This window comes from Lethenteron reissneri, chromosome 25, assembly GCF_015708825.2.
Source record: "Lethenteron reissneri isolate LAM-NWPU_2019-01 chromosome 25, ASM1570882v1, whole genome shotgun sequence".
Classification (NCBI taxonomy): domain Eukaryota; kingdom Metazoa; phylum Chordata; class Hyperoartia; order Petromyzontiformes; family Petromyzontidae; genus Lethenteron; species Lethenteron reissneri.
In genome coordinates, this window is record NC_083803.1 from 9,334,860 (window position 1) to 9,346,903 (window position 12,044).

General features: G+C 48.1%; 1 protein-coding gene across 4 annotated transcripts in view; it reads right to left on the reverse strand.

Annotated features, from left to right (window-relative positions):
• LOC133347166 (uncharacterized) overlaps positions 1-12,044 on the reverse strand; it is a 77,628-nt gene that overhangs the window by 19,068 nt on the left and 46,516 nt on the right. For all 4 annotated transcript variants that reach the window (XM_061559203.1, XM_061559205.1, XM_061559204.1 and 1 more), the window contains 6 exons: positions 6,978-7,100; positions 5,255-5,351; positions 4,437-4,600; positions 2,846-3,000; positions 1,142-1,262; positions 179-328 (listed from right to left, as the gene is read on the reverse strand). In XM_061559203.1, coding sequence (XP_061415187.1) covers positions 179-328; positions 1,142-1,262; positions 2,846-3,000; positions 4,437-4,600; positions 5,255-5,351; positions 6,978-7,100 — 810 coding nt within the window. The remainder of the gene's footprint in view (positions 1-178; positions 329-1,141; positions 1,263-2,845; positions 3,001-4,436; positions 4,601-5,254; positions 5,352-6,977; positions 7,101-12,044) is intronic.

Consider the following 12,044-nt stretch of genomic DNA (forward strand, 5'->3'; position numbering starts at 1 on the left):
ATTTAATGCTATAAATGTTTTAAGTAAGGTTTATTTAAAACGGAAATTAATATGCCAAGGGAACAAATGTTAGGGGTAAATTAATTTGGGGAAGGGGGGGGGTGTCACAAGACATGTGGACCACCCTGTGAAACAAATAAAACCCCACAATATACACAGTGCCACGTCGCCGCCGTACCTCGACCGAGTTCCACTTGGCGTCCAGCTGCTCCAGCTTGAAGCGCACGGTATCCGTCGTGAGCGTCTGGTTGAGGCTCACAAGCTCCTGCCCCTGGGTGAAGATCTGCCTCTTCTTGGGCAGCCACATGGTGAGCTCCACACGGTAAACCTGGGGTGTGGGGTGTGCGAGAGACACGAAACCCCGCACACCTCCGTTTAGCAGGATTGGATATGTACGGTGCGAAAGAAGTTCAAAATACTGTACATACATCATTGCCAACCTTTCGGTGCGTCGTCTTTTGAGGGCCTAAATACTCGTTTGCACAACCTCCACCAACATCTCCAAGAGAAATAATTCCTCACGCCTTTATGCGAGCATTGAATATTTGTTGCAGAGTTACTTGTTATCCAACAGGGGGCAACGTGCATTCTTAATGGGGCTGATAGTTTACAGGTGAACGGTCATTGCTGTGGGATCGATCTGGTACATTAAAAAATGTAAGCAATGTTTTTTTCTAATACCATATAGAACAGCAACCGAAATCAATTGTTTGTTATGGAACTGAATGCCACTCAATGCACTGTCTGCTTCAGCAACAAAGGCCTCTGATTGAATCCCCCGGTCAATATTGACTTAGTGGTAGGTCGCTCATTCTCTTCTGTTGCCCTCAGTCTGAAACTCTCTTCCTCCAGACACCTATGCTGTCGATTCCATGCCCATGTTGTTGTCAGGCTGAACTCATCCTTTGTCCAAAAAATTAATGGTCACAATTCCGTACCGCGTCTTGAAATGAGGTCGTAATGAAGACGCTGCATAAATATGCATCGTGTTGTATTTTCAACACACAAGAAACAGGGCAAAACAACCGCAGCCAGAAGAGTGCATGACCAACACAAATTCAGTAGAAGTTTAATACAATTGTTGTTGCGGAAATTTCTTTGAGACCAGATGCGCAGTACTCCAAAATGTGTGGCCACCAACCTTAGACAGCTGGTGCCAGTGCTCCTCTGACATCATCAAGTCGTTGTCCTCCGACATCACCGCCTCCACATCGCAGAGCCAATCCCACAACTCCAGGCAGTTGGCACCAAACTCTTCGCAACTGGAGCAGAGCAGAAAGTAGAGCCAGACCTCGTGAGCTGTAACAATCGGCAACTATGCAAGCTGTAGAAGAAACCCATCCCCGCATGGTGACTGCTATTTGTGGCGCACAATCGCAAATCGTGTGCTTGGCAGGACATGATATATTGTCATTTCAAAATAGCTGTTGCATTAGAAGTGTGAGAATCTGGCCTTGAAAACAAACTCCCATTTTATTTTATTTTTGCCAGACCCGCAGATTTTCCCCGATGTGCCGTAACGCCGAGCGCTGCGGTGCGCGCGTGTGATTTGGTGACCTGGAGGGTAAAAGCGCATCCCCTGAAATTGCTTGCAAATGCCACTTGTGTCAAAAAAGCTTCCGCTGGAGGGAGCTCTAAACAGCCCCCTCTAGAAGGAACTGGACCCTACTCTTCAATGCTGGGCAAACGTCTTGCAGCGTACAGGGAAAATTAAGTGCTGTATCTAAAGCAGACGGTACAGTAAAGATGTTTTCACAAAGGTCACAGGTGTGGAGGCAACCCTCCCTTCATACCTTTAGGTTTCCTCTGAGCACTCTGTTGCACTTGCACACTGAGAAATGCTTAAATAAATTGGCTAAACATCCCACGGCGGGGGACCACACCTCGCTGACAATGAGCCTTAAAGCTTAGCAAAGTCTCTCTTGGGTAAACAAAAAAATATTGTAATATTCTCAAATATTGGCTTGCACAAAAACCCATTTATGACAGGAAAGTTCCAAGGAAGACGCGAGGCGGGTGTGCCAAGGAATTTACAGCAACGTCTGACAGCTTGAAAATACAGTTATTAGGGCAGCATTAAATATTGCGCTCAGAGTTTTAAAATCGCCATTAAACCGCGAGAATTACTATTACGGTCGAGCCCAGGGCATAGCTCAACCCCCTGCAAAGCAGCGGAGCGTGGTTAGCAGGCATTGGCCCTAGAGCAAGGAATGAAATAGGGCCCCCTGTCCAATTTGAACTTATATACATGATCTATTTTATGTATTTATTCTTTGCGATTTGATTACCTCTCCTATACTTTGCACTCCTCTCGTTTTTTGTATTGTTTGTTCTTGTAACTTTCTGACCCACCCGACTGTTTCTCCCCGTGGTCGCGTGGATTTTTCCCCGGGTCCTCCGGTTCCCCCCCCCCCCCCCCACATTTAGAATCAACGTGCGTTCAGAGTATTTGGCTGCAATCAATTTAGACACGATGAGCCACTTCGCTGAGCTATCATTATTGGCCGGGTCGCTTGTTAAAAAAAAAAATAATTGCTCAGTGGGCCTTACCTGGAACCAAAAAAACAAAGTAAGTACATTTTTAAAAAGCATTTAAGAAGTCTCTGTCGAAGCGAAGCCGGAAAAGACGGAGCTATCGTGGTGTAAACAAAGCCAATGGCAGTGCGGTCGTGCACCGGCATTCATTCAGCGCTCCACCCTTGGCACGACGGCAGGGATGTGAGGTGGCCATGCAGCTCAGTGGGGGGGGGGGGGGGTTGGGGGGGAGTGGGGGGGACAGTGGAGTCTTCAATGCCCCACTCGTCCCTGGGGACAAAGACGGCTAACTCCGGCGCCGGGGCCTCACCTGTCGTTGCGCCGAGCGTCGCTGGCGAGCGAGAGGGAGCGCGCGGCCCGCGCCGCCCCCTGCGCGTGGCCCAGGTAGCGCTCGTGGTGCAGTCGGAGGGACAGATGCTCCACAGTGTCTCGCGCCAGCTCCAGATCCAGCAGCTGACCCTCGCCCTGCGCGCGCGCACACGCGCGCACACGCACGCACACGCACGCACACGCACGCACACGCACGCACACGCACGCACACGCACACGCACACGCACGCACACGCACGCACACGCACACGCACGCACACGCACGCACACGCACACGCACGCACACGCACGCACACGCACGCACACGCACGCACACGCACGCACACGCACACGCACGAGCACGCCCGCCCACCCCGTTAACCTCAGCGCCACCAGCCACTCGCCAAAGCGGACAAATACACCCTGGGATTTTTTGTTTAGCTTCATTAAGAATCTGTCTTCTCGACAGACCTGTTCTACACCTGAGGATGGCTGCTTGCGTTGTGGCCGAAACGTCGTGAGAATTATTTTATGTTTTATTTTTATTATTTTATTATTTCCATTCTACGTGACTTTACCGAAAGAACCAAGAAGATGAATCCCTGCAGTCACGAAAGCTTTAAATCGAAATTCATTAACTAATTATGTCCCACTTGAGACATTGAAGTTGTATAGGGTTGCAACCTGTTCTGGATTTGACCCAGGCAGTCCAGACAATTGCATCTTTGTTCAAGGGGTGGGAATTGATTCTAACGAGATCTTGTACAAGTATTGTGTTTATTACAGGATACTGCATGGATTTGATAGACCTAGGTTGAACGAGGAATATGTCTGGGTTTGGTCTGTGGAGAAGGTGGCAATGCGCTTTGAAATGTAGATTGAAAACTCATTTCTTTAGAACTGCTTTTTGTGTTTAGTTTGTTGTCCTTCCCCAACACCTCCGATTAGCATTGCTGGCTACGTCCGGTGCGAAAGAAGTTCAAAGTACACACATGGAACCTAGAGTTACCCAAGGCTAGCAGCCTTGAAGTGAAATGGGGCCCGCTAATGATCTGTGAGGTAACGATCTATGAGATAATGATTTGTGAGCTAATGATTAACTATACACCCGCAGTATAGTGCCGTTTATGTATTACGTAATTGGAAGTATTTTAATAAAAGGAGCGTTAAAAGGGTACAGTAACACCTAGAAGCCAAAGAAGAATCAATTTATTTACCTACTTTGAAACTAAGATTTTTTTTCTTTAAAGCCCTATAATGCAAAGGGGTCAGCAAGAAAGAGCGCGAGTGATCATATTGTGTACATGGACAGCCTTTTGGTCAACCCACTGCTGAATGAGGGCTTCTTGACACCGTGCAAATCATGGGGGTTATTTGACTAAACTTCACCACGCCCGTCAGCACGGGTTGGTAAAGGCGACGAGCGTAGAGGCACAGTACAACGACGGATTACGCTGCACTGCCCTCTGCTATCCATCACGTCCAGCAGAGAGTATCATAGGAATCCAAGTGTGGTCTCCCAGGCTAGGCCATGCATTGATCATTTGTATGCACGATTGCTGAGCGTCTTTCACAACCGGAGGTGCGGGTAACCTGCGGCTGGGCGTGCCCCGTGGCGTGCGGGCGGGCCTGGTGCGACGCCAGGATCCCGGCCTTGGCCACGTCCAGGGCGGCCAGGAGCCAGCGGTGCTGCCGGCAGATGTGGGCCTGGAGCGACGTCCACGCGGCCTCGAGCCAGCCCAGCAGCCCTGGCAGACCTGGGGCCCGGCGGAAGACGCGCGTTACGCGCGCATGCACTCGTGCAGAGGTGCCCCGTATGGACTTCAACGGACTGTCGGTGCAAGTGTCGTTAGCGAGCTAGCACCTGTGAATGCCGGCACGGCGCACACAAGGGGGGTGATACCGCTTCTGACCGGCTGCCTTTGTCTCCCCAGTGCTGATGTTTACACACAGCACGAGGTAATCATTTAAGGCTGAGTCAACATCGGGGAGGCCCAGTATTGGTTCATATATTCACCACTGTTATTGGTCGTGAGCAGGAATCGAACTCTGGTCGCCGGGTTCGAAGCACAGTGCGCTAACCACCACGCCACCGCTCCCCACACAACACGTGAATACGCACGTACATATGCGTGCACAAATACGCACACATAAGCCCACATAACAAAAATTAAAAGGTGAACAAATGAGAAAACGCCATGCACGTTCCCAAGCGTAAAAAGATCAAGGGGCATGTAATTACACTGGCAGGCGTGCGCGCGATTGCAACAGTTTGAAGCACGAGGTCACACTCGTGCGTGGAATGTTGAGGTTGTTGGAGGTCACCGGTAACTCGTTCAGGATGGCGAGGGTGTTACCGGTGACACCGATCGGCCAACGGCCGAGTGTCAAACCGAGGTGGTCGTACTAACCAGACAGCCTCGCCCCGAGCAAATCCAAAAACTGCTTTCCTTCTTCCACCACTTCATCCTTCATCGCGCAACGGCTCTCCATGCTCATCTTAAAACTCTGCAAGTCAGAAAAAAGAAACAGGCAGGGAGATGAAATGATATACTGTCGGTGTCAACGCGAGGCAATAAAATTAATAAACTGCGGGACGCATCGCGCTCGCCGTGCATCCACTGTACGCTGGTCGCCGTGCGTTGTGTTTGACTCTAAATGTTGCGTCGCTCAGCACAGGGGGCAGGACGACACCGCGGGGCTCCTGCTACAGGCAACCTCTGCAAGTTCGGCGGGGAAGGGTCACCATGCCCCCAAGCGATTCCATGGAACTGTCACAATTTGAGGGGGGTCGCGATTTGATTAGTGCACGAGTTGTTGATTTGGTCTCGTTTTTAGTCCCATTTGAATTGTTTCTTCGTGGGCTCCCCCCCCACCCAGTTTTGTTTGTAGTTTCGCCTGCTCTCCGCTCTAAGTGCCACATGAGCATACTATCTCTCTAATTTGCATACCATATAGGTAATTCATTCTGACGTGCACGATTTGATGCATCAATCATGAGCGGCAGACCAGTTTTGATTGAAGAGTCAATGCATTGTAATGCTACTACGACATGTGGCAATTATGCTGTTGCCGTACACTGGACCTGAACAACGAGTAACATATTACATTTAATAAATCTGGATTTATTTATTTTTTGATCAATGACAGATAAAACCTAAACATTTTAGCCAAGTGTTCTTCTTCAGGAAGATTATCCTGAAAAAAAAGGTTACCCTCAATACCTACTATAATCACCCAGGAATGTCTGTCCTTAACGCTCGTGACGTCACTCCACATCGACCAGCCCCCCTCATTAATATTCATGAGCAGGTGACGTCCTCCAAATGGACACCCCGCCCCCCCATCCATAATAATTAGCGGGTGACGTCACTCCACATGGGGGGGCGAGGTGCCTCCTCCCCCCTCCTCGGCGTCAACTTACAACCCTCACTACAAAGGCAGAACCCTCACGTCACGCGATCTCCATAACGCTGTTGAGACATCAAAGTAAAAAGGACGTCATGGTAAACAAGGGATTATCACCTTAAAATGAAATAGGTCTGTGTCCCCACGCCCTTACAAATTGCACACGCATTAATGCAATGAATATTACGTCGCGGTCTGCTTTTCGCTTGCAAGTTTCAGATTTACTGCAATACACCCGTCCTTGGACGGGCAAAAGGCGAGTCTCTCAAGATTATCCTAATCTTGCTAATATTTCTGAAGAAGCACCCTCCGCCAAACCATCACGATCTTCTCTCCCTCAGTCACAGAAAGGGTCAGTGGCGTTTACCATATGCACAACTTCTTTCTGCGTATAGTACAATGGCTCGTTATTCCATCGGACGATTGGAAATAAAATCGTCCGATAGATTAACAGGCCGGATTTCTACTTATGCAGCATATTGACTTACCCATAATGCTCCGCAACAACACAGGTTTTATATGAAGAAGGGCCATTTCCCGAAATGTCATCTATTGTATACTTTTCCTTTTAAGGCCACGGTGTTATTGGCGATCGTGTCGAGTTTCTTTCACAATGAGTTTGTGGTGTTTCATTTTCGACTCGGCAGTCACATGCGACGTTGGCAAAGGCATAGCCACCCCCTCCTCTCTGAGTGGCGTGGATGTCGGGGGAAGTGGGCCTCCCACCAGGTGGTTGTGCAGGTACAGCTTGAGGCTCTGGGTGTCGGGACGTGGAGGGCCCATGCTCTCCGCCTGCTCCTCCGCCTGCTGCAGCCACGAAGTCAGCTCCAGCAGCCTCTCCACGAAGCTCTGGCACGGGGAGGTCACAGGCAGGGCACGAACACGAGGGGGGGGGGGAGTGTCAGGGCGTAAGCAGACAAAGCGGTCACCACTTTGGGCCTAAAACAAGTCCACGGATTCATGACAAAAAAATTGAGGTGCACCAAACAGCAGCTCAATTTCACATCCAAATTAACATGTCGGTCTCATTAACATAAAAAGGCGAATTTATCTCTCTCATTACGTTCTCTACCCACATTTATATTTTTGTTCATGTGTCTCTTATCTCAAGACATGCATCTATAGCTCTTGACTATCTCTTCTGTCATCTCACTAGGATTCTTATAAATGGAAAGGGAGGTCCCTCCAAATTATTTCCGTTTAGGGCAACCCCCCCCCACCAACGATGGGCCAGCACCACCACTGAGCAGCATCGGCTGTGTGGTCCCTGCAACGGGAGTTTCATCAACTGTGCTCATGCTGATTCACACCGAGGCTAGACATGAATGAGCGGCATATACGTTAACATACTGTCATTTTTTAAATCCACTGCTAGATGAGAGCCTCCCCATCCCATGTGTTAATGGCCGTTGTTTAACCATACTTCACCACGCCGGTCAGTGCGGTTTGGTGAAGGTCGGGAGTGGGGGGAGCCCAGGATCGGTTCAGATATCACTTGCCAATGATGTCAGCCATGGCTGGCAATCGTGCTCAAAGCCCTGGGCTAACTGCTGTGTCACCGCTCCGCCATTAAGTTCACCACTACGTACTCACTGCCACAGTCCAATCCATTGGCGGACAGACCTTTTAGAAAGGCATTAAGCGATTCGGTAGGCTGGGAGACGCCGATGCGTTTTTCCCTTGTAAGAGCTCTTTGGTGAGCTGTGCCCAGCTACGATCTACCAGATTTTTACCACTGCCAAGAGGACCCTTCTCAATGTGCCCACTGCCAGGCACTCGCTGGACCGGTTTCCCAGACTGTCCTTTGTTGACACTAAAAGCTTTGCTGCTGCGCTCCATGGGATGCGGCGGCGCATTCCGCAGCGCCACTGCAGGGATATGGCGAGGGCAGCTTTGGCGGTGATGCCGACTTCTGCGTCTCTGCAGCATTGAAGTCGCTCCCCTCTGTCTCTAAAACCATCGCACCTGCCCCCCCTCCCTTCCTCCCACCCATCCCGATGGATGGGCCGAGTGAGATGAATGCTGAAGAGATTAATATATCCGGCGTACACTGCAATGTAAATGCTACACGCGAGCGTTAAATGGCTTTGAATTACAGAGGTTGACGGTTCGATTTCACTGGCCGCGCTGATTAACCATATTGATATGCGCCGCCTGCTTCACAGTGGACGTTAATGATCCCCGTGGCGCTATTTGCAAGAGCAGGCAGGCCGTTGTATGTGTTGGCATCACAGTACACATTTAGAAAATAACCCACAAATTACTCAATTGTTCCATTGGAACCTCATTTGCCAGTAAAAAATATGATAATTGTTTTTTTACCCTTCTATCTGGCAACAAAACTGACACCTTTTTTACAAGAAGTCATGTTTGCATAGACCACAATACCTGCAGTCATAATGCAAACAAAAAACATAACTCTGATAAGGACAGTACATACATGATCAGAGTTGTGTTTTTTATTTCCTGGTGAAACAAAATAAAGGGATAACTTCAAACTTGCAACTAAAGCCTTTCCTGATAAAAAAAATAGATAATTGGCAGTCATCTCAACTGATTAATAATTATATTGTTGGTTCTTTCTGTAAAGTCACATAGAAGGAAAATAATAAAATAATTATAATAATTATAATTATCAAATGGAAAAAAAAGAGTAGAAACTCCACATTCCCCTGGTGGAAGCCAGTCTCTCCAGAATAACCCGGCTGGTGAATTCCTACAAAGTGGACCTCATTCAATCCACAGAACTACAATCTGTATCTCCACATATAAATACAAGTACGTTTTAGTCCAGGTCAATATTATCTGGCAGCATTTATTTCAATCTGCTTGCATCGATCTGCCAGCGAGGTATTTCTAAACATCCCCAGGGCGTGATGACAAACATCTGGGGCCATTTCCTCTGCTTACACAGCTCCTACCCCACTGTGGTATTCCCTTCCTCGTCGGATAAGGGAACTCCGAGACTGTCCAATGTGCTAAAAAAATACTTTAGATGTAACCTGTATAGCGTGGCATTTACAGATGAAAACTAAATTTATGTTATAAAAGGTATGGGTGCAGAATAACCTAGTTATATTAATTGCATTGTTTTAAAAACAATTGTACAGAGGATAATTATTAATGTATAGGGACCCTTGGTTTTAGGAAAGGCGCCGTAAAATAAATAACGTTTAATTGATTGGTTTCAGAAAGAAATATCTGGACCAGTTTCAACCTTCTAGGTGTTATGAACAGTCAGGCTTGCTAAGCAAATTCTGTTGGATTACCAAGGGCCTGTGGGCCGAGTCATCTTCCAACCAGGATTAGAGCTCACATAGCCTTGCTGACCATGGGTTGTCTACTCTGAAATGCAGTGCCACCCAGCTGGATCGAGTTAACACAAAAGACGCACCAACATTCAATTTGGCAGCAGCTGCTATAAACAGAGGGCTGCTTTTGGATTGTTGTGTCAGTCTCATGCACATGATAAAAAAAAAACAATTTGAACGCCATTAGCAGTTCAAATAAAGCTGTCTCCAGATTATGTCGCATAATGGGGATTCAATGCGGAGTGGGGGTCCCAGATACGTTACCCGTGCTGGCTACAGTTCTATCGTTGCTGGTAGTGAGTAAGGCTTCAGCTGCACCAAACACTGCCACACATCGGAAGCCATAGAGGGAATATTTAGTTTCACATGTGTGTATACATTACAGCACTGAGTCTAATGAGGGTCGGTTGTTGCTATAATAGCGCCATGGTGAAACTGTGTGTCACGCAATAGGGAAATCAGACTAACTACACTTATACTAATTAGACTATTAGAATGTAAGAAATGCAGCCATTGAAATTGTCATGTTACTCATAAAGAATGAAATGGAAAGCATTGAAGTATTTCGTAAGAAAACAAATAACTGACATATGGACGCATTTCTATTGTACATTACTGCATGTTTCCGAAATATATGTTAAAAAATTATACATTCATTATTAATGTACAGGGTAATTGATACGTTTAATATGCTTGCAACATAGCCAGGGTATGTCTACAGGCTCTCATAATCATTACGCCCCCCCCTGCCCCATCCGTGATAAATTGTCCTGGCATTGATTCTGATGTCATCCTCACCAATGGCAAACATCTGAACCTGTCTGGCGGAAAGCAGGCTCGACGCGGAATAATGTCATGGCCACCTCACACCCCTGCCCTCGTGCCAAGGGTGGAGCGCTTAATGAATGCCGGTGCACGACCGCACTGCCATTGCCTTTGTTTACACCACGATAGCTCCGTCTTTTCCGGCTTCGCTTCGACAGAGACTTCTTAAATGCTTTTTAAAAATGTACTTACTTTGTTTTTTTGGTTCCAGGTAAGGCCCACTGAGCAATTACTTTTTTTTTTCACAAGCGACCCGGCCACAAATGATAGCTCCACGAAGTGGCTTATCGCGTGCAAATTTACAGCAGCCAAAAACGCGTGATGTTGATTCTAAATTCGGAGGGAAAACCAGAGGACCTGGAGAAAAATCGACACTATCATGGGGAGAGAGAATATGCAAACGCCATATATCAGGTGGCAGAGCCAGGATTGAACCCCACGACCTCCTGCATGCCGGGCGAGGTAGTTAACATCTTACCACTGCGGCGCTTCCAAAGGGAAAGTCGAGCTTAATGGGAGAGTCTAGCCAGCGCCAGTGATTCTGATCGTAGCTATTTTAGATAGATTTTTTGTGATCCAGAACACTCAACTGGGGGGGGAGGTTGTCCTTCACCCTGTGTGGATTTACAGGAGCTGAAAAGCGACTTGCGCAAGAGACGTCTGGAGAGGGACCGCGTTGCTATTTCTGTGACTGAAGCCTCCTCTGTCACAGATGGTTCTCTATTAAAAAAAAATGTCTGAAAGAGTTTTCCTAGAAAAAATGAGAGCTGACGCAAAAAGCCTGATCAGCTGTAAACATGAAATTGCTGCAGAGCACACACACACACATTATGTAAGCAGGGTATGTTCACCGTTTGGCTACTTTTTGGCTACTTTTTGGCAGCGTGTCGCAGCACTCAAGAATGTACATTATTTAGATGCTCACGATAGAGGCAACTGTCGCGGTTACTTTACTTGAGAATTGGTACCTCGCGCCCAGTTCACCTTGTTTATAATAACACTACTCTCCGTGGTTTTTCTTTTGCCTCTGACCAAATCATCCAGAATGCGCCTAATCTCCTCAGACCTCACGAGCTAAGCTGGTTTTGAGCCTGGATATTGCTTAAATGGGCGACCACCACCGACAGCTGTTATCGGCCGAGGGGCTATATGGTGGCGAGCAGAGCGGAAACATCCATTCTTGTACTGTACTACTATGTTTCAACATCGGTGCTCCCCACCTTCACTGAACCGCGCTGACCGGCGTGGCGAAGTAACCCTCACGACCCGCACGGCGTGCACAGCCTGTTTTGCACATGCACACGTGAGTTTGACAAATGTAGAAAGATTCAAGAACGATTCACCCCCCCCCCTCTCCCCCCACCACGTCTGGTGACCGGCCCGGTCCGTTTCACGTGAGCCAAGGCAGCAGGGAAACACGCACGCATGTGGAAATGTGAGACAGTATGTAGCCGACCGTGCAAATCTATGGGTCTCGGTGTGTATACATGTACGTTGAACTTCCTTTGCGCTGTACGTAAGCCAACCGTGCTAATCGGAGGTGCGTAGGGGTGCAGGAGTGGCCGTATGCCCGCGTAACATTGTCGTGGTTTACAAACCCGCCCACCTTCGCCAAGATGCAGCTCAACTTCCTACTGCACTGCTGTCCCTTCCGTAC